This window comes from Molothrus aeneus, unplaced genomic scaffold, assembly GCF_037042795.1.
Source record: "Molothrus aeneus isolate 106 unplaced genomic scaffold, BPBGC_Maene_1.0 scaffold_36, whole genome shotgun sequence".
Lineage (NCBI taxonomy): Eukaryota > Metazoa > Chordata > Aves > Passeriformes > Icteridae > Molothrus > Molothrus aeneus.
The window spans coordinates 401,560-424,171 of NW_027099027.1; the positions used below are offsets into that span (position 1 = coordinate 401,560).

Below are 22,612 nucleotides of genomic sequence, written 5' to 3' on the forward strand. Positions count from 1 at the left end.
GCTCATTAGCTAGTTTAGCTAAACTGTCCAATTTCTTCCTGGACTGTTTCTCCTTTCCTTTTTCTGACTATTTCGAACCTGCTCCGGACCGGGACCTGGGAAACTCCAAAATCCTGCACCTTCTGGCCTGCAGCAGCAGCCCCAGCGCCGGAGGGACTGAGAACAGAGTGACCACCCCCAAGAGAGACTTTCTGAATTTGTCATCCTTTTTCAGTGTTGCCATCCGGTATTGTTCATTTTGTGTGCTGGGGGGTGCTGTGCTTGTTAAATAAACAGGTTCTTTCCACTTCTCTCTGAGGAATCCTTCCCGAACCGGTTGGGGGGAGGGACCGTGTGGGTTTGCTTACTGGAGAGGCCCTCATTTGGAAATTCTCCTCCAAATTTGCCCTAAACCACGACAAAATCTTGGCGTCCAACGCTGGGAGAGAGTGAGTGGAAAAACCCTGTTTTGAGTGTATTTTGGTTGCCATTACTCTCTGTTTGTTTGAAGCAGTTAATAGCCATGCTTTTTGAATTCATGATGAGTGTTGGGGTGAAGGCTTGCATGTGCTTCTGGTCCCTAGGGTTTTTCGAGATTTTAATACCTCTGTGGTCCCTAGGTTTATTTTCCTATCCTGAAATATTTCTAGTATTGTCCCTCATACGTAGTTTTTACAGTAGAGGGGCAGTGACCAGAATAGCTATCCTGCTGGGCTTGATGGCAATGATGTGCAAGAAGTTTATAAACATGTTGGGGTCTGCTCCAGGTATGAATGGTTCTTGGCTATGGTTATTTGTCCAGTTTGTTAGAGGAGGAGCAGCAGGGAATGAGGCTTTTCAGCCTTTGCTTTCCTTCTTCTCCTATGAATCGGTTGCATCAGTAGTAAAGGATGTTCAGTTTCCCCTGAATGTTAAAGAAACCATCTTTCTTGTATTCAATCTGGTAGCCTTCTTCTATACAGTCTGCTGTTTCTCCAGAATGAGGGCTGAGATTTCTAGACAGACTGATGAGGCCCCTGACTCAGGAGTAGACCCAGGCGTGGAACATCCTGAGGGGTGTGGGAAATGGGAGGATATGGGCCAAATCCTGAAGGAATTCTCTGACCCTATAGTCTGGGATTTTCCCCATAAACAAATTCAGAACCCAGCTGAGGTGGGGAAATATCTGAAAGAGAAATACCAGGATGAGCCTAAGGAGAGAAAGGTCATTGCAGTGAGCTGGGCCCTGGCATATGCTTATCGCACTCTGTTGGAGACTGTAGGACAGCAGACGGAGGCAGGGGGGCAGGGAGATAAATCAGCAGCTGTCCCAGTCCCTCAGGCTGCAGCCAACACCACAGGCTCAAAGCCAGCAGCCAAACCAGATAGTGAGCCTAAGCCAGCAGCTAAACCAATGGCTGCTGCTACCAATACTAGAAGTGGGAAATGCACGGACAAGACCAATCGACCAGTGGATGATGATGATGATGATGATGATGCAGGAGAAGGAACCTCAATGCCTCCTGACATAAAATCAGGAGTCAAAGCAGCAGGTGCAAGACCAGATGCAAATATTGAGTCCTTTTCCCTGAAGGACCTTCGTGGCCTACGGAAGGATTACACCCGATGACCTGATGAATCCATAATTCGTTGGTTAGTCCGTCTCTGGGATGCTGCAGGCGAGGCTACAATTCTGGATGGCACAGAAACGAGGCATTTGGGATCCCTGTCACATGATCCTGTCATTGACCAAGGAATGATGAGGGGGGCAAACCCTCAGAGCTTCTGGGCACGGGTCTTGGAAAGTGTTGCACAAAGATACCTGTGTGCAGATGATCTTTATATGCAACAGACACAGTGGAAGACCATAGAGCAAGGGATCCAACGCCTGAGAGAGATGGCAGTGGCAGAGATTATCTTCTCAGATGATGTGACAACTAGGAACCCAGACCTGGTGCCATGCACATCTGTGATGTGACGGAAACTTGTGCAACTTGGGCCACACGAATATGCTTCTGCCCTAGCCATAATGAAGCGGGATGAGAGGGATGAGACTGTGCTGGATATGGCAAGGAAGCTCCGAGCACATGCAGATGCTGTGCATGGCCCAACACATGCCAGAATTGCAGCGGTAGAAACACATCTGCAGAACTTAGAGGATAAGATAGAAGAGAATCATAAGAAGCTCAGAGAGGAGATTAAAGAAGACCTTCTCCAAATCTCGGCAGTACAGATCAGAGGTTCTGGTATCCAAGGCAGACGTTCCCCAGATGGCCAGAGAAGGTACACCCCACGAACAGAGCTGTGGTTCTACCTGCGTGACTGTGGAGAAAACATGAGGAAGTGGGATGGAAAACCTACTGCTGTTCTGGCACGATGGGTGCGTGAATTGAAGGAAGCCACCAGGAAAAAAGCAGGTCCAGTTGCCCATAGCCGAACCACCAGGTATGATGATGATGATGACATGTCCAATCCCCTTGAAGGAACATCCAAGACATTTGCCCAGGGAAAGAAGGATAACCAGGCTTAGAGGGGCCCTGCCTCTAGCCAGGTAGAGGCCAGGGAAAATCGTGTTTTCTGGTCTGTGTGGATTCGTTAGCCTGGCACATTGGAACCACAAGAGTATAAAGCTTTGGTTGATACTGGTGCTCAATGTACATTCATCCCATCGAGACATGTGGGGACAGAGTCTGTTTCTATTGCTGGTGTGACAGGAGGATCCCAGGATTTCACTTTGGTGGAAGCTGATGTGAGCCTCACTGGGAATGAGTGGAAGAAACATCCTATTGTGACTGGCCCAGAGGCCCCATGTTTTTTGGGCATAGACTACCTTCGAAGTGGGTATTTCAAAGACCCAAAAGGACTCAAGTGGGCATTTGGGATAGCTGCTGTAGAGACAGAGGGCATCCAGCAATTGAACACCTTGCCCGGGCTGTCTGAGAATCCATCTGCAGTAGGACGCCTGATGGGAGAACAGCAACAAGTGCCAATTGCCACCTCCATAGTGCATCGACGACAGTATAGAACCACTCGAGATGCTGTGATCCCCATCCATAAGATGATCCGAGAGCTGGAGAGCCAAGGGGTGGTCAGCAAGACCCACTCACCCCTCAACAGCCCCATTTGGCCTGTGCGAAAATCTGAAGGAGAATGGAGATTGACTGTGGACTACCGTGCATTGAATGAGGTGACTCCACCACTGAGCGCTGCCATGCCAGACATATTAGAGCTCCAGTACGAGCTTGAGTCCAAGGCAGCGAGGTGGTATGCCACTATAGACATTGCCAATGCATTTTTCTCCATTCCTCTGGCAGCAGAATGCAGGCCTCAGTTTGCCTTCACCTGGAGGGGCGTGCAGTACACCTGGAAGCGACTGCCCCAGGGATGGAAGCACAGTCCCACCATCTGCCATGGACTGATCCAGACTGCACTGGAAAGGGGTGAGGCTCCAGAACATCTGCAGTATATTGATAACATCCTTGTGTGGGGAAGACAGCAGCAGAAGCGTTTGAGAAAGCGGAGAAAATCATCCAGATTCTCCTAAAAGCTGGCTTTGCCATCAAGAAGAGCAAAGTCAAGGGACCTGCTCAAGAGATCCAGTTTCTGGGAGTGAAGTAGCAAGACGGACAGCGTCAGATTCCTACAGACGTCATCAACAAGATCACAGCAATGTCTCCACCCACCAATAAGAAAGAGACACAAGCTTTCCTGGGTGCCATAGGCTTTTGGAGGATGCACATTCCTGAGTACAGTCAGATCGTGAGCCCTCTCTACCTGGTCACCCGCAAGAAGAACACTTTCCACTGGGGCCCGGAGCAGCAACAAGCCTTTGTCCAGATCAAGCAGGAGATTGCTCATGCAGTTGCCCTTGGCCCAGTTAGGACAGGACCAGATGTGAAGAACATGCTCTATTCTGCAGCCGGGAACCATGGCTTGTCCTGGAGCCTTTGGCAGAAGGTGCCTGGGGAGACTCGGGGTCGACCACTGGGATTCTGGAGCTGAAGTTACAGAGGCTTTGAGGCCAACTGCACTCCCACAGAGAGGGAAATCTTGGTTGCCTATGAAGGAGTCCAGGCTGCCTCAGAGGTGATTGGTACAGAAGCACAACTCCTCCTGGCACCCCGACTGCCGGTGCTGGGGTGGATGTTCAAAGCAAAGGTTCCCTCTATGCACCATGCCACCAGTGCTACATGGAGTAAATGGATTGCTGTTATCACACAGCGCACCCATCTTGGAAACCTGAATCACCCTGGGATTCTGGAAATAATTACAAACTGGCCGGAAGGTGAAAACTTTGGTCTCACTGATGAAGGGGAACAAGAAGTGACACAGGCTGAAGAAGCCCCACCATACAACCAACTGCCAGCAGAAGATACACGATATGCTCTTTTTACTGATGGTTCTTGCCGCACTGTGGGAATGAACCGGAAGTGGAAAGCAGCCGTATGGAGCCCCACACGACAGGTTGCACAAGCTACCGAAGGAGAAGGTGGATCAAGTCAACTTGCAGAACTCAAAGCCGTTCAACTGACCCTGGACATTGCTGAGAGAGAGAAGTGGCCAAAGCTCTACCTCTACACTGATTCATGGATGGTAGCCAATGCTCTGGGGGGATGGCTGGAGAGGTGGAAAGAGGCCAACTGGCCGCGTAGGGGAAAGCCAATCTGGTCTGCTAATGACTGGAAAGATATTGCTACCAGGGTAGATAAGCTGCCTGTGAAAGTCCACCATGTAGTTGCCCACGTTCCCAAGAGTCAGGCTAATGAGGAACACTGAAACAACGAGCAGGTAGATCAGGCAGCAAAAATAGAGGTGTCAAAGATAGACTTAGATTGGCAACACAAGGGGGAGTTGTTCCTAGCTCGATGGGCCCATGATGCCTCAGGCAATCAGGGCAGGGATGCCACCTATAAGTGGCTACAAGACTGTCACAGACAGCTTTTCATTAAAAATCCATCTTTAGAATTTTTTCTTTCTGAGAAGCTGAGCGGCCTCAGAAACAAAATGTAAACAATGGTTATCTGCTGCTGTGGAATGCAACAGGTGGATCCGTGATTGGTCTCGTGTGGATGTTTGGAATAAGTGACCAGTCACGGCAGTCTCTGTCCGAGCCACAGACCTTTGTTTTCATTCTTTTCCTTTCTATTCTTAGCTTAGCTAGCCTTCTGAGATGAAACTTTTCCTTCTATTCTTTTTAGTATAGTTTTAATGTAATATCTATCATAAAATAATAAATCAAGCCTTCTGAACATGGAGTCAACATTCTCGTCTCTTCCCTCACCTGAAAACCCCTGTGACCACGGTCACAGATGGTGACCCTGAGTGACTGAGGGAGATTCATCACTTGGTGAGAGCCCAGAGGAGCTGCTACACTGGGTAAACCCCAAGTGTGTGGCATTGATGGTCACCTCACAAGTGACCACAGAAGTGGATTCTAGCCAGGAGCTGAAGAACTGAAGATCCGGATTTGGACAGGGTTCACAGCAAGGCTGACCACAAAAGGAACCTTCTGAAAAGCCTCCAGAAAAGATGTCCGGAAAGCCTAGCAGCACCATGCAGCTGGCCAGAGAGTGCTGGACACTGTCACAAGGTTCTGTTAGCTTTTCCCCTCCTGAAAATGCTGCCCTTCGCAGATTGTGGCTGCAAATGTGGGGGAGGGTCCCCACAGAGGCAGAGGTTCATTTCTCCCCTTCAGAGGAGAAACTTATTGCCCTCTGACAAAAATAGGGTGAAGAGGACAGAATTCCTATGGTAGAGAGACATTTCTATGCGTTTTTTTGATGGGCAAAGCTCTATGGGTTTTTTATGAATGTGCTCTATGCCCTTGATATGTTCATATGGGAATGCATGGAATCCATTTTTGAAGCCGCCTTGGACCGTGGACTGGGGTAGCCCAGGATTTATCCCGGGTTCAGGACGCTCTTCCTGGTCTTGAAACGGAGAGCAGCGTCCTTTCAGTGGATTGCTGATTGCAGGGGGCAAGCCCCATTCCCCCCAGTTCTCACGGGAGAAGACCCTTTGGAGGGGGACGATCTGCTGCTTCCCAGACCCGCTGACTCGCAGCGGGGGTGAGATTTTGCCTGCAGCCAAAGTTGTTTTTTCCCTGCGTCTTTGGAGCATGCTCGGACGGAGCCATTTTTCCCCCCTCGTTACCCTCGGGGGGGTCTGAGTGGGCTGTGCCCCCCGCCCGGCCCCACAGGCACCGCCCCGCCCAGCCCATAGACCCTGCCCTGCTCAGCACCGCGGGTGGCACCGGTCCTCGGGGCCCCGCCTGCCGAGCCCGCAGGGCCACCCCAGCCCGCCCCGCGGGTGCGTGCGGCCCCTCCAGCCGGTGTCCCTCCAGCAGAGCCTGTGGGGTCTCCGGCTGCAGCGGCCCTGCCTGCGCCTGCGCGGCCGATCTCAGCAGCACCGCTTCCCGCGGCTGCGCCTGTGCTGCAAGGCAACGCACTCAGCGACGACAGCGACCGGCAAGCGGTGCCGCCCCCCCCGGCTGTTCCGCCACCTCCCGTGCGGACTCCGCCGGATTTTGCGATTGCGCTTCTGCGGCCGATCCCAGAGCCAGGGGCAGAAGCTGCTGCCGACCCCGTGCTGTCCCCGCCATCCCCTCCCGCAGGGACAGAGCTCGCGCCTGTGCTGCCACTCCCGGAGCTGAGCGACACAACAGCAGCATTGTCCCGTGCACCCCTGCTGCCCCCACCGGCCGCCCTGGCGGTTCTGCCGCCTTTGGGGACTTTGTCCTCTGTGTCTGCGTCAGAGGCTGTCCTGGAACCGGTGGCATGTCCAAGCTCGGACCGTCCTGAGCCGTTTGCCCCTGCGAGAGCGGCTGCGGCGGCCGGCCTCTCCTGTGGAGGAGGCGTAGCTCGGTAGCTGAGTGCAGGCGCAGCCCGACTGCCTGCTTTCAAACTCAGCGTTTTTGGCAGGTTGGTGGGTGTTCGGTCGGTGGTTCCCCCCTTGCGGGTTCCAGGGGTGCCTGCCGTCCCCCGTGCATCCCAGTGGCCAGGGGGAGGTGGCTCCCGAAAGTTCTGCCTCTGGTCCCCAGACTGGGAGGCAGATGGAAGGAACACCTTTTGCATTTGCATTGCAGAGGCAGAGGGAACAGCGGAAAGCGACCATCGCTCGCTTGCTGTGGGGACAAAACATCCCCAGATCCGAGATGATGATTCTCGGGACAGCTTCTCTTCCCCCACTGCTGGTATGGGCCAGTGGTTCGGGGAGGAGGAAGCGTTTGGTCACTCATTCTGCCATTGCATTGGCAGCAGGGTGCAGGTTTGTGAGAACACAGACCCCACCTGGCGGGCTGGGCCTGGGCTGCTTGGCTCAGTTCCCCGGGCCAGGGCCACCGCCCAGCCGGCTCTTGGGCTTGGGGCCTTTGCTTGCCCCATCAGGTCCTGGGCCACCGTTTTGTGGGCCAGGTCTGGGGTTCCTGATCCTTCCAAGAGGGCCAGGGCTCCCCAGGGCCTCTCAGGCTCTCTGCTGCTGCTGCTCTTTCCGAAGGAAAAAAAATAAAATTAAATAAAAAGAATTGAAAGAGCTAGTAGCAGCTCAAAAGCACTGAAGAGTCAAAAATTAGCTTCAGCCCAAGTGGTTCAATAAAGTGGCCAAGACATTCCTGAAATTTTCTCAAAATTGTTTGATGACTGTCAATGGATTTCTGATAACTATTGATGGATTCTCTCTAGCAATTTGTTGTTTCAGGATTCTGCAACCTGTTTCAGGACCAAAAGGGACTTTCAGAGATGTCAAAGAGGAACGTCTTCAGTCAATGGAGTTTTTCTGAAACTCAGCTGTTCAGACTTGAACTTTCTTTGCATTGTTTTTGCATTTTCTTATATTGTAAGATTGTTTTAGTGATATGATAGAATTTTATGTTCTACAGGTGAAGAATTTCCTTGATCATTCCACATCAGCACTTGATTGAGGCTTTGATTGGCAACAGATAACCTGTCAAGTGTTTGTTCTTTCTTCTGCATGAGTCGAGCAGAAAGAATTACAAACACTTTTTTTTTAATTTAACTAAAATAAAAAAAAGGTGACATGTCGCTGACATCTATTTATGAAAAATCCTTTCCTTAGGATTTTTTCTCCTGAAAAGCTGAGAGGCCTCAGGAACAAAATGTAAACAATGCTTATCTGCTGCTGTGGAGTTTTGAAGAGCTGCAAGTGGCCAATCTGCCTGCAACAAGCACCATTCCACGGGCTCTTGTCACCTTTCCCGACACGGCTGCTGCAGCTCATGGAGGGTAAAGCCCTGGAGGCTCCTTATGGGCGGTTATGGACGATTGCAGGCAGCGCCTCCATGCCCTGGATCAGCGGTGCCCACTCCTGGGAACCCCCACGTGTTCCAGTTTCTGTGAAGCTGCCTGTGAAAAACACGTTCACTCTCCTGTGAAAATGTACAAAGTTTAATAAGGGACAATGGGAGACCAGGACCATGGAGCAAAGGTTATTACGGCCGGGTGCATCTTGGCACTCAGCCAGGAGCACCCTGTTACCTTCGGGGATCCCCTGAAATACCTTTCCCCTTACATCAGCCTGCTGCATATTCATAGAGCCTCATGCATATCCATAAACTACTTTACATATTCCAGGAATGATTTTACATGGCCCCTCCCTGGGTCTGCCTTTTCAGAGCATGTGTGTTTCTTGGCTGTGGTTTTGGCTCCTTCTCTTTATCACCTCCAGTTTTTGGGCCTTGGTGCACTCTGCCTTCAGACGGGGAGTGCTGACAGTTGGCAGATCTGTACAGGTGTCCTCATCCTGTGTGCATTGGATGTTATCCCACCCAAGCAGGCACTTTAGCACAAGCAGCCTTTTAACAAGCTTAATTAATGACAGAAATAAAAACTATAGAACAAAGTTACTTTCAGAAACAGTCCCAGCCCATATTTGATCCCAGTCCGTGTGGTCCCAGTCCATAGGATCACAGTCCATACAGTCCCAGTCCATACAGTCCCAGTCCATATTTGATTCCAGTCTGTGTGGTCCTGATCCATATGGTCCCAGTCCCTGGGATCCCAGTCCAAGTGATCCCAGTGTGTGTGGTCCCAGTCCATAGGATTCCAGTCCATTCAGTCCCAGTCCATATTTGATCCCACTCCAGGCTATTCCAGTCTGGAGGGTTCTGATCCACAGGATCCCCATCGACGTGATCCCAGTCCAGGTGATCCCAGCCCATATTTGATCCCAGTCCAGGTGATCCCAGTCTGTGTGGTCCTGATCCATATGGTCCCACTTTGTGAAGTCCCAACCCATAGGATCCCAGTCCATATTTGATCCCAGCCCATATTTGATCCCAGTCTGTGGGGTCCTGCACACACTCCCAGGGTCTGGAATTCCAGTTCCCAGCCAGGAAAAAATGTTCCTACCCTTGAACTTCCTTCCTATCATCTTAAAAAAATTAGAATGACATTATAAATAAATAAATAATAATTAGAATAAATAATTAGAATGAAAATGAAATATAGTAATTTCAACTCTTACTTACAATACTCCAACTATGATTCAAGCCAAAAAACAAGAACTATAACATTACCAATAAATATAAATAAATTATATACCAACCTTTGAAAGTTTTAACTCGATGGCTAATATACTTGAGATAAAAAATATCTAAAAAACTAACATACAATCTAACACACCTTAGTAAAAATTCATATTACAAATATACTAAACACAAAACCAAACACCACTATAATTTCTCAGACATTTTAACCAAACAATTAAACATTAATAATATCCTTAGGTACTCCTAAAAAATTAAAACTATTTTTAAAAATTTAATTTTGTGTGGGTGGTTTTATGTTGATATTGGTTTTTGGATTGTTTGCGTTAGATGATTTAAAAAAGGAATTGAATCAGCTGAGAAGGTGGCACTCTGCAAACAGAACTGACTGAAAATGAACGGGACAGAATCAGTAACTCAGAAAGTTTTATTTGCTATCAAATACATCCCACACACCCAGGCACACACAATCCCCATCCCACTGCTCCAAATTGAGATCCCACTTCTCCCAGTCTTCTCCCAACTCAATTTCACTCTGGCAGCTGTGGAACGGAGTGAGTTTGGCCTGAGACCGAGTTTTTGTGAGGAGGGAACAAGCAATCTGAGGTGGAATTGAGCCTTTTTGGATTAAAATTCAGGTATTTTCAGTGGGATTTGAATGGTTTTGAGGTGACAGATCGATCACTCCTGACCCATTGGTGTTGGGTCAAGTGAGAGCTGCTGGAGAAGCTCTTCCCACACTGGGGACACTCGTAGGGCTTCTCCCCAGTGTGGATCTTTTGGTGGCAGATCAGGTGGGAATGGCGGCAGAAGCTCTTCCCACACTCCCCACACTCATGGGGCCATTCCCCATCATGGATCCTCTGGTGCCCATCAGGTCACAGCTCCGCCTGAAGCTCTTCCCACACTCAGAACACTCATAGGGCTTCTGACCATGTGGATCCTTTGGTGCACAATCAGGCTGGAGCTCTGCCTGAAGCTCTTCCCACACTCCCCACAATCGTAGGGCCGTTCCCCAGTGTGGGTCCTCTGGTGCTTGATCAGCTCGGAGTTCCACCTGAAGCTCTTCCCACACTCCACGCACGTGTGGGGCTTCTCCCCATCATGGAGCTGCTCATGGAGCACCAGCTCCGAGCTCTGGCTCCATCTCTGGCTGCCTTCCTGGCCCAGGCTGGCTCTTTCCCCCTCACATCCCCGCCATCTGCATTTGCAGCCCCTCCTCGTGCGGCATCTCCGGGCCTTTTCCTCCCCGTTGGCTTCCTGCGCCATGGAGCCGCTCAAAACGGCCTCTGCCACCAGGTTCTGCCGCGGGCACTTGTCCTCCCTGCTCTCCATGCTCAGCTCCTGCTCTGGGCGAGGAAGGACAAGGACAGCATGGGATTTGCCTCCGTGCCACAGGCAAGGGCAACAAGATCCCCCCAGGGCTGTGGTGCAGCCGGGGGCCGTGCTGGGCTGGGAGATGGAGCAGCACAGAGGGGAAAGGGGCACTGACTTCCTCCTCACCTGCCTCAGTGTCCCGGGGCATCTTCCTCTTCCTCGCAGCCTCCCAGGGCTTGGAAATGGGAAATCCTGGTTTGGGGAAAACAAGGGATGAGCACGGTGAAACTGAAGACCTAAGAAGAATTAAAAAAAAAAAAAAAATAGGAAATAAAGAAGAAACAAGAAGCATAAGAAGGGTTTAGGCCAGAGAAGTGATCTTTCCAAAGCTGGGCAAGGAAAGCTTCTTGATTCTGCAGGATCTTAGACTTGTGGATGATAAATGCATTTTTGTTTGGTTCAATTCTGACTTTTGCTTTCAGCATGTGATGATTTTTAACCAAAAATATGCCAGAAACTGAGATGCACTTTTGCTATCCTGCACAGGCTCCCCCCAAATCCTCTCTACAGCATCACTCTGAGCTCTCAGTAGTGCTGTTTTAGGCATAGAAACATTTGGTGTGTGCAGGTGCTGACAAAAACAGTGGGGAAGTCACAGGCTAGGCTCCAACAACTTGAAAGCTCTGTTTTACAGTGATCACAGTGACCTTCCATGGGTGAGAGAGAGGAGGTTTGAACCTCTTCAAAACATCCACTCCACCTGCAGTTTCCCAAAGAGGAAGATCTTCCCTGGGAGACTCGCACAGGGTGAAACACTCTCGCTGCAGCTGAGGGCAGAGGTTGTGTTTAAACAGGAGGGTGAGGAGCAGGCTCACTCCCTCTGTGGCTGGTCCTGGCTGAGAATCCCCCTTGCTGCTCTTTCTGTGGAGAGCAGCTCAGTTAATCCGTGCCAGCTTCTTCTCCTCCTGCCCACTGTTGTCTGGGGACTGCCAACCCCCCGTCCCTGCTTGACACGTTTGGAGTGAGGCTGGGTGTGGACGTGTTCATGGAATCACAGAATCCCCAAATGGTTCAGGTTGGAAAGGATCTTAAAGCTCATCCAGTCCCACCCCCTGCCACAGGACACCTTCCAGCATCCCAGATTGCTCCAAGCCCATCCAGCCTGGCATGGAACATTTCCAGGGATGGGGCAGCCACAACATCCACACCCACAAATATTAATGAATGCTGGACTTGAGCCAGCACCTAAATCCATTCCTCCTTTATTAAGCTGATCCTAAGCTGCATTATGATCCAGGGGAATCAAGGAGTTCTCAATGCCTACCCTTGTATCTCCGTTCTTGGAGTCATGTCACTGAGAATTTCAGTGTTTGTTTAAAAACTTTTCTCAGATAAGGTGAGAAGCCTGAGATCACTTTCAAGACTCAAAATTTTGCTCTCAAGAAAATTAGCTTTTAAAAAATGCCGTGGTTTGAGCCAGTGTCACAGTTTCAGGGAGTTTCAGGTGAGGAGTCCACAGCCCCATCAGTGCCAAGCCTTCCCTTCTAAGAACATCTTCCCCCCCTTTTCCTCCTTTCCCACCTTAAAGAAGAAGCTGAGGAAGCTGGAGCCAGTGCTGCTGTTGCCATCACTGCTTCTGGAATTTCCTTGGCAAGTGTGGCTTTTCTCCCATTTTGGTCCCTGCTGACTTCATCCTTTCAGCCCCTCTCCTACTTCTGGAGGTCTTGGTGGGCTCCATCCTCCAAAACCTCAACTGGCCTTTTAGGAAATCTAACATTTCTTCCTGTGAGTCCTCCGTTGAAAGCCTGTGGCCATTGCACCTTTCAGCGAGGCCAAAAACCTCAATTTATATCACTTCACCTTATTTCTGACTCCCATAATTAGTTAATCTTGCATTGATGACTGCCCATTCTGAATCATGGGTCTGTTGCTGGGACACTCAGTGCATTCAGACCAAGGGGGCTCCTGACTTTCCTTAGTCTTTGGGTTTGGGCTCTGTCCTGGTGCCGTTTTCATCAGATTTGGGCCAGAGGGTGCTGGACACTGGAACAGACTCTCCAGGGAATGGTCACAGCCCCTGTGAATTCAAGGAATGTTTGGACAAGGCTCTCAGACCTGTGGTGGGATGTCCTGCGCAGGGCCATGAGTCAGACTCATGATCCCTGTGAGTCCCTGCCAGCTCAGGATATTCTTGGATTTGTTGGAGTCAGTCATGGATATGGACAAGACACCTCAGGGTGGATCCCTTTCTCTGCTCTCTGGTATTCTGCTCTTTCCTGGCAATCTCCAAGAAAATTGCTCTGCACTAATCTTTTTTTATCAATTGCAGCAGCTTGCTGGGCTTTCTTCTAAATCTTCCAGATGTCTTTGATCAGCCATGCAAAACACTTTTCATTTTCTCCTGAACTTTGCTTTTCTCTTGAATAAAAAGTGCAGCCAGGCTTGCTTAAGAGGTTTTCTTGAGACAGTACCACTTTCCTTTCTGTCTTATGGACCGTGTTTTGCCTTTTAATTTCACCAACGTGACACCTTGGTTGGACAGGCCCAGGTGATTTCCTCATTTGGATCCAGTGGGGCTGGGATTTCCAGCCCTAAACTCCTTGGACTCTGGCACCAAAAATCGATCATAACATCACACAGCAGCTTCTCCCTTTTAAACTTTCTCTGAAATAACCAAAACAGCTCTTAAAATTCCTTTCGCTTACAGCTTACACTGTGGCATGAGTGTCTCATATCTCGCGACCCCTCCTCGATACGCCTCTTAGGACCCATCCACACCCCCCAAGTCCCCCCACAGTGCCCCAGGACCCCTCCCCAGACCCCCCAAACCCCCGGACCCCTCCCCAAAGCCACCCTGACCCCCCAGACCCTCCCCCGCCCCCCCCCCCGATCCCCTCTCAGGCCCCTCCCGCTCCTGTCCCGAGCCCGGGGGCTCCCGGCGGCGGCGGGGAAGGGGGCGCCGCTTCTGGCTCGCCTCTGATTGGCTGGGACGGCGAGGGGGAGGCGGGCCTTGCTGGGGGGGGGGGGGGAGCCGCGCCGTGATTGGTTAGTTCAGGGACGTGCAGCGCGCTGATTGGTTGGTTCGGGGCGGGGCGCGCCGCTATTGCTGGGAGCCCGAACACGCGGTGGAGGCGCGAGATTCTGAGGGAGAGCGGAGCTGAGGTGGGGCCGGGGGCAAACTGGGGGGGTTTGGGTCTGAGGGGAAATTGGGGATTTTTGGGGGCATCGACGGGAAACACGAGGTTGTGCGGTGGGTTTGGGGGGAATGAGGGGGTCTGAGGGGGCTTTGATGATCTGAGGGGGCTTTAGGGAGCTTTGGGGGGAGCTTGAGAGCGTCTGGAGCGTTCTCAGGTGGGTTTAGGGGGAACTGAGGGGAATTGGGAGAATCTGAGGGGATTTTGGGGGATTGCGAGAGGATCTGGGCCGTTCTGAGGTGGGTCTGGGGAATTTCGAGGAATCTGAGGCGATTTCATGAGGTTTGGGGGGATTGAGGCGTCTGAGGGGGATTTGGGGCAGTTTGATGGATTTGGGGGCGTCTCAGGTGGGTCTGGGGTGAATTTTGGGGAGAACTGGGGGGGGGGGGGGAGAGTCCTGGGGAGGTTTTTGGGGTCCTGGGGAGTGTTTGGGGGTCCAGAGAGGTTCTGGGCCAACCTTGGGGGAGCTCTGGGAGGTTTGGGGTTCCTGGAGGGGTCCTGGGGGAGATTTGGGGGTCCCGGGGGGTCCCAGGCCCACCCTAAACCAGGCTCTGGGGGTTTCGGGGGGAGGGGGCACTGCAGGGGTTCCCCCCCCCGGTTTTTGGGGGGTCTCCCATGGTGCCCCCTCCCCAAAAAGCTCCCAGGGCCCCCTGAAGTGGCTCCTGTTCCACCGGGCGGTGCCCCCTGATCCAGGACGGCCCCACTGAGTCTGGGGGGGTTTGTGGGGATTTTGGGGTTCTGAGAGGGTTTTTGGGGATTTGGGGGTGGCTTTTTTGGGCTTTGGGGGTTTTTGTTTGGAGTTTGGGGGGAAGTATTGGGGTTTTTGGGAAGAATTATTGGGTTTTGGGATGGTAATGTGATTTTGGGGGGTTTTGTTGATTTGGGGGGTTTTGGATTTTTGGTGTTCTGTTGGGGTTGTGGGGGCTTTTGGGGGGAGATTTATTGAAAATTTTGGGAGTTTTTTTAAATTTTGGTGAGTTCCACTGGGATGTTTGGAGATTCCCTGGGGTTTTTGAGGGTTTTCTTGTAATTTTTGGGGATTTGTGGGGTTTTAGTGGAATTTTAGGGGCGCTTTGGGGCAGTCCCTGGGTGTGGGGAAGGGCTGAGAGGCACCAAAATCTCCTTAAAAGCCCTGAAAGCCCCAATAAAACCCACAAAATCCTAATTAAATCTCTCAAAATCCTATTAGAACACTCTAGAATCCCAATAAAAGCCCATAAAATCCTTTGGAATGCCAAAAACCCCAAAAATCCCGATTAAACTCCACCAATCCCCCAAAGATGTCCCCAAAACTTGAAAAAGTGCCACAAAATCTCCCCCAAGATCCAAAGAAATCCTGGCAACACCCAAACCCCCCCAAATCCCACCAAAAACCCCAAATCCCCAATTAATCCCTCGGAATGCCACCACAATTCCAATAAAATGCCCCAAAATCTCCTAACAGTCTCAATAAAACCCCAGGAATTTCTGAGAATCCCAAAAAATCCCAATAAAATCCCAGTAAAACCCGCAAAATTAAAAAAGAGCCACAAGAAATTGCAATAAACTCCCAACCACCCCCAGAAAACTCCCCCTCAAAATGCCAAGAAAATCCCCCAAAATCCAAACCCCCAAAATCCACAAAACCAGCCACTCCCAGTCAATCCCAGTGTGATTCCAGTCGCTCTCAATGAGATCCCAGTGTAACCCAGCATGGACTCAGCTGCTCTCACTGGGATCCCAGTGTGATCCCAGTTGCTCCCAGCATAATTCCAGATGTTCCCAGTTCCTCCCATGATGATCCCAGTTGCCCCAAGAATAGTCCCAGTCCCTCCCAGCAGGGTCCCAGTTGTGCCCAGTTGCCTCCAGGGTAGATTCAGTTTCCCCCAGCATCGTCCCAGTTGCTCCCAGCATGATCCCAGCTGTTCCCAGTGTGGTTCCAGTGCCCCCAGGATGGTTAGAGACACTCCCAGTATGTTTCAGTTACCTCAGAATGATCCCAGTCTTTCCCAGTTCCTCCCAGTTTCCTCTAGCATCATCCCAGTTTCCATCTGTTGCTCAAAGGGTGGCCCCAGTTGCTCCCAGTATGATCCCAGTTGCCCCAGTTGTAGTCTCAGTCCTCTCAGCATGGTTCCAGAACCTTCCAGCCGATCCCAGTTGCTCCCAGTGGGTCACATTTTCCTCCCAACATGGGCCCAGTAGCTCCCAGTAAGCCCCAGTCGGGTTCCATTCACACCCAGTATAATCCCAGTATGAGTGTAGCCACTCCCAGTATGATCCCGGTCCCTTGCAGTCTAATCCCAGTTGCTCCCAGTCACTCCCAGTCTGATGCCAGTGCCCCCAGTGTGATCCCAGTTGCTGCCAGCATGGGCCCAGCTGTTCCCAGTGTGCTTCCATCACTCCCCTATGGTTACAGACACTCCCAGGATGGTCCCAGTTGAACCCAGTTGCCCCTGCTCTAGTCCCAGTCCCTCCCCAGATGATCCCAGTCCCTCCCAGCATGGTCCCACTCACTTCCAGTTGCCCCCAGTGTGGTCCCAGTTCTCCCCAGCATGGTCCCAGTTGCCCCCAGTGTGGTTCCAGTCCCTCCAGTATGGTTCCAGACACTCCCAGTATATCCCAGTTGCCCCCAGCATGTCTGCAGTCATTTCCAAGCACTGCCAGTGGCCCCAGTAAGGTGTCAGTTATCCCAGTATGATCCCCCAGTCATGCCCAGTATATCCCAGTTGCCTCCAGCAGGCATCCAGTCCTTCCCAGTTCCTCCAGTTTGCTTGCAGCATCATCCCAGTTTCCCTCAGTTGCTCCCAGCTGCCCAAAGTGTGATCCCAGTCGCTCCCTTTCAACCCCAATATGATCCCAGTAAGCTCCAGTTTGATCCCAGTCACATGCCAGCCCTCCCAGTGGGGTCCCAGTATAATCCCAGTTGCTTCCAAACTCTCCCAGTATGGTCCCAGCTGCCTCCAGTGTGGTTGCAGTTGCTTCCTAGATCAGCCCAGTCAGTCCCAGTATGATGCCATTTGCTGCCAGCGTGCTCCCAGTTGCTCCCAGTCAGGCCCAGTATGGGGGATGATGTGCAGGGTGTGCTCCCAGTCCCTCTCAGATCCTCCCAGTATTAGTCCAGTCCCTCCCAGTATGATCCAAATATGGCCCCAATGTGCTCCCAGTCCCTGCCAGTATGAACCAGTTGTGCTCCACATGGTTCCAGTTGCTCTCTTTCACCCTCACTTTTGTTCCAGTCACTCCCAGTATGTCCCAGTGCAGCCCAGTTCCCTCCAGCATCTTTCCAATTCCTTCCAGTATGATCCCATTTGCTCCCAAGCACTCCCAGTCAGCCTCAGTGTAGTGGCACTCACTGCCAGAATGATCCCAGTCAGCTCCAGCATGATCCCAGTTCATCCCAGTATAAGCCCAGTTTTCTCCAGTCACCCCCAGCGTGCAGCCAGTCACTCCCAGTTGCTCCTGGCATGATCGCAGTTGTTCACAGCTGTTCCCAGTCACCCTCAGCATAATCCCAGTCACTCCCAGTATATCCCATTTGCCCATAACATGGTGTTAACTGCCCCCCGCAGGCTCCTACTCGCTCCCAGCATGATCTCAGTATGATCCCAGCATGATCCCAGTATCCATCAGTGCAATCACAGTCTGCCCCGGTATGGCAGTATAATCCCAGCATGATATCAGTACAAACCCAGTACAGTCCCAGTCACTCCCAGTATGATCCCAGTATAATCTTAGTATGATGTCAGTACAAAGCCAGTAGAGCCCCAGTCAGTCCCAGTACGATCCCAGTGCAGCCCAGTCCCTGGCAGTGCTGCCACTGCTGGGATCCCCCAGGCCTGTGTGCGTTCCCCCCTGGCGGATGTGCCTAGAGGAGCCCCAAGGGCTGGCAGTGGCCAGGCAGGGTCCCCAGCAAGGCCCAGTTTGGATGTGCAGCCCCCAGTTTGCCCAGTTTGCCTCTCCTTTGGCCCGGGCCGGGTTCCCCCCGCCCGCAGCGGCTGGGAGCAGCCGAGAGCCCCGCGCTGCCCATGCCGACCTGTCCCGGCTCCATCGCCGCTGCTGCCGCGGGCTGCGAGGGCTGCGGGAACGGGGCACCGAGGGTGTGGCTGCTGCTGGGGGAGGAGGAGGAGGAGGGAGGGAAGGGCAGGGATGGAGGGGGAGGAGGAGGCGGGGTAATGGGGGAGAAGGAGGAGAATGAATGGAAGGGGCAGGATGGAAGAGGAGATGGGGGGTGGGGATAAGGCAGGGGAGGAGGAGGAGGGGGGATGGAAGAGGAGGAGCGGGAGGAGAAAGAGCAGGGAAGGAGGCGGGGTGAGGGGGGAGGAGGAGAGGGAGGTGGAGATAGGACAGAGGAGGAGCGGGAGGAAGAGGAAGAGGAGGGACAAAGGCGGATCAAGGCTGAGCTGAGGGAACCACGCGGTCTCGATTCCTGCCTTAATTCGCAGCCCCCACCTGTGGGATCATCGCCCCCCCCATGGCGCAGGTGAGCGGGGAGGGGGGGCCCGGCCCGCATATCCCAGGGAGTCCCTGGGTTGGGTTTTTCGGGGATGTTTGGAGAATGAAGAAGTCCAAGGCTGAGCGGAAAAGGCCCCTCGGGGGGACATCGGGGGGTGGCGGTGGCGGCTGCCGGCAGAGGCAGCCTGGAGGAGCAGAGCCCTGTGTCCCCCAGGAGGCCAAAGTGGGGAGGCCAGAGAGGGGGGAGCGCCGCCATTGGCGGGAGCCTCAAGAGCCTGGAGAGGGGCAGGGGGGACTCCTTGGAGCCGCTGCAGCCCAGAGCAGAGAATGAGGGGAGAAGGGAGCCCGGGAGCCCAAACAGCCCCGGCATCCCGAAATGGGGAGAGCCAAGAGGGGGGAGCTTTTGGCATTGCTGGCACTGCCAGCAGCCTGGGCAGGGCGGGCACCCAGGAGAAGGGGGACCCCCAATCCAAGCGTGACCCCAGCAGCTGGGACAGGGGGGAACCCCTGAACACCAGAGGGGAGGGACCAGGGACGGGCAACCCCTGGGAGGCTTTTCCAGGGCTGAATCTTGGTGTTTGGGAGGGTTTTCTGGAGCCCACATGGCCGGACTAGAGATGTACCTGGGCAGAGAGACCTTCAAACTCAACGTGTGTTGGGGTAGATGAAACAGGAAAGCCTTATAAATATTATTGTCTGGCCTTTCTTTCCAATCTTGCTTATAGTTACTATATTCTCAAAAGGCTTTTAAGAATATAGGAACTATAAGCAAGATTGGAATGAAAGCAAGCTTTTAAATACCTTAGATACTGAACAAATGGAAAACAATGGTGTGGCCCAACTGAAGGTAATTCCCTTCTGATGAAACAATTCCTTCTGCTTGCAGACAGGTCCAAGGGTCAGAGCAGACCCTACTAGCTCAGCAGAAGGGCTCCAAAGAGTAGATTTTAGGGTTGAAAATGTAACACAGTATTTTGATAAATTAGTTCACTGGATTTAAGGATCATACTTTTTTTTTATTATTATTATTTTGCAAGCGAGAATAGGCAAAGTTCAGTGCTGGGCGGCCGGGAGTCTCCGCTCCTCTGGGCTCGCGCCTTTCCTATCCCCAAAGTTCACCTTTGATTGCCTTCTTCTCCCGGGTCCAGGGATGACGTGGTCTGTCTTTTGCGCTTGCTCGTTCAGTTGCTAGGGGGTCTTTTTCTGCCTTCTGGTGGTCGTGGGATGAAGGCTCCAAGTCTTCCTCTTTAACCCCTGAGTGAACTTTTCCTTATAAGGCATACCTATACAGTGGAATTTTCAGAACACTATACGATTCCTGCAAGCCTAAGCAATTCTTGCGAGTTTAGGATTTGCTGTTACAGCCTTCCTCTGTGACCTCTGGGTGAACTTTTCCTTATAAGGTATATCTTTACCATGGAATTCCCAAAGCACTATACGATTCCTGCAAGCCAAGCAACCGTATGTGGCTGCACTTTTAAGAATCAAGCGGTTTTAGCTATTTAGTTATTGCTTTGATATTGTATAATTATTTAGCTATTGATTTAATTAATGAACAAATATATTGCTACTTATTACAGTATGGTGATGTAATGATTTTTATAGGCTGTATGTAAATGCTATAGGATTTGTATCTTGTACTAGATTGGTTAGTGAGAAATAGAATATTTAACACAGAAGAAGAATTATTGTATTGTAACAGGAACCTTACTCTCTTACACTCCTCCCCTCTTACTCTCTCACCCTCTCATCCTCTCTGCTCCTCTCTTCTCTCAGGCCTGCTCCAAGCTGTGGCTGGCAGCTCCAAGCAGGGCCCTGCACCCAGGCCCTTTGCAATAAACCGCAAGTTCCACGACCTGGCTGCAGAGATCTCTCGTCTCCGTCCATCCCGACCGTGCTACCCCCAATGCTCCTACAAATGTGCTCATCCCTTGTTTTCCCAAACCAGGATTTCACATTGACAACCCCTGGGAGGCTGTGAGGAAGAGGAAGATGCTCTGGGACACTGAGGCAGGTGAGGAGGAAGTCAGTGCCCCTTTCCCCTCTGTGCTGCTCCATCTCCCAGCCCAGCACAGCCCCCGGCTGCAGCACAGCCCTGGGGGGATCTCGTTGCCCTTGCCTGTGGCACGGAGGCAAATCCCATGCTGTCCTTGTCCTTCCTCGCCCAGAGCAGGAGCTGAGCATGGAGAGCAGGGAGGACAAATGCCCGCGGCAGAACCTGGTGGCAGAGGCCGTTTTGAGCGGCTCCACGGCGCAGGAAGCCAACGGGGAGGAAAAGGCCCGGAGATGCCGCACGAGGAGGGGCTGCAAACGCAGATGGCGGGGATGTGAGGGGGAAAGAGCCAGTCTGGGCCGGGAAGGCGGCCGGAGATGGAGCCAGAGCTCGGAGCTGGTGCTCCATGAGCAGCTCCATGATGGGGAGAAGCCCCACACGTGCGTGGAGTGTGGGAAGAGCTTCAGGTGGAAGTACGACCTGACTGTGCACCAGAGGACCCACACAGGGGAGAAGCCCCATGAGTGTGGGGAGTGTGGGAAGAGCTTCAGCCAGAGCTCCAACCTGATCAGGCACCAGAGGATCCACACAGGGGAGAAGCCCTATGAGTGTTCTGAGTGTGGGAAGAGATTTCAGACCAGCTCCCATCTTGTCCGGCACTATCAGAGTCACACAGAGGAGAGGCCCTTCCAATGCCCCGACTGTGGGAAGGGATTCAGGCGGAACTCCATCCTCGTCACGCACCGGCGCATCCACACTGGGGAGAGGCCCTACGAGTGTGATAAATGCAGGAAGAGGTTTCAGACCAGCTCCAGTCTCCTCCAGCACTATCGGATTCACACAGAGGAGAGGCCCTTCCAGTGCCCTGACTGTGGGAAGGGATTCCAGCGCAACTGCACCCTCGTCACCCACCGGCGCATCCACACTGGGGAGAGGCCCTACGAGTGTCCCCAGTGTGGGAAGAGCTTCTCCAGCAGCTCTCACTTGACCCGACACCAACGGAGGCACCGGTAAGGGAAGCCCTGCGAGTGCCCCGAGTGCGGGAAGAGCTTCGTGCGCTGCTGCAGCTCCATCCCCCACTGGAGGAGGCACTTTGGGCACAGCCCTGGTCACTCACATTCCCTGTGATCCATGTTGGTAACACACCTGGCTACTTCTACTTTTGGTTTGACCTTAATTTTCCTCTGCTTCATCTTCATCCTTTAATAACACCCAAAACTGGGTTAAATGAAGGAAATTATTCGAATATATCTGAAGTTCCATAATTTCTCAGTTGTTTTAGAGGGAATTTAGGATTTGGGGACACATTCTGTGTGGAGTGCTGCTGTTGCTAAGAGGCAGGAATTTGATCTCACCCTTCTTGTGTTGCTAAGAACTCCTCCCTTGACCCAAACCGCAACTCCACCCTTGGGATACCCTATAAAAACCCCACAGTTCTGCCTTTGCCCTGTCTTTGGGGGGTAAGAAATGGATTCCCAGAGGATCAGCCCTTTTCCCACTGGATTCCAAAGAATCGGCTCTTTTCCCACTGGTTTCCAAAGGATAATCCTCATTCTCCACTCTATTTCCTAGCGGATCAAGCTTTTCCCACTGGATTCCCGCTGGATCAGCCGTTTTCCCATTTGATTTCCATTGGAGCAGCCTTTTCCCACTGGATTTCCAGAGGATCAAACTTTTCCCACTGGATTCCCACTGGATCAGATTTTGTTACTGGATTCCCAAAATTTCAGCTTTTCCCACTGGATTCCCGTTGGATCTGCCTTTTCCCACCGGATTCCAAGAGGGTCAGCCTTTCCCACAGGATTCCCAGACTATTCTGACTCTGTCACTGTTTTTGTTTGTTTGTGCATTTGCATTTGCATTTTTAATTTTTTCTAATAAAGAACTGTTATTTCTACTCGCATATCTTTGCCTGAGAGCCCCTTCATTTCAAAATTAATTATTATTTTCATAGGGTTTTGTAGGTTTTGGTTTTTTTTTTGTTTTTTTTTTTTTCTGTTTTTGTTTTTTTTTTCAGAGGGAGTGGGATTTACATTTTCCATTCCAGGGGTCGCTCCTGAAATGGGGAGACACCCCCAAGGAGGGGCTGTGTAAAATCGTTCCTGGAATATGTAAATTATTGTATGGATTTGCATAAGGGTCTATGAATATGCAACAGACTGGTGTAATTAAAACCAGAATAATTAAGGGGTGTCCCCGAAAATAACTGGGGTGTTG

The 22,612-nt window shown here is 51.8% G+C and overlaps 1 protein-coding gene and 1 pseudogene across 1 annotated transcript in view; one reads left to right on the forward strand and one right to left on the reverse strand.

Annotated features, from left to right (window-relative positions):
* LOC136570728 (uncharacterized) overlaps positions 1 to 22,612 on the reverse strand; it is a 2,607,743-nt pseudogene that overhangs the window by 379,793 nt on the left and 2,205,338 nt on the right.
* The window catches only part of LOC136570729 (uncharacterized), a 2,347,277-nt gene that overhangs the window by 267,548 nt on the left and 2,057,117 nt on the right, over positions 1 to 22,612 (forward strand). The window contains 1 exon segment of the mRNA XM_066571173.1: positions 20,857 to 21,371. Within this exon segment, the coding sequence (XP_066427270.1) occupies positions 20,857 to 21,371 (515 nt within the window).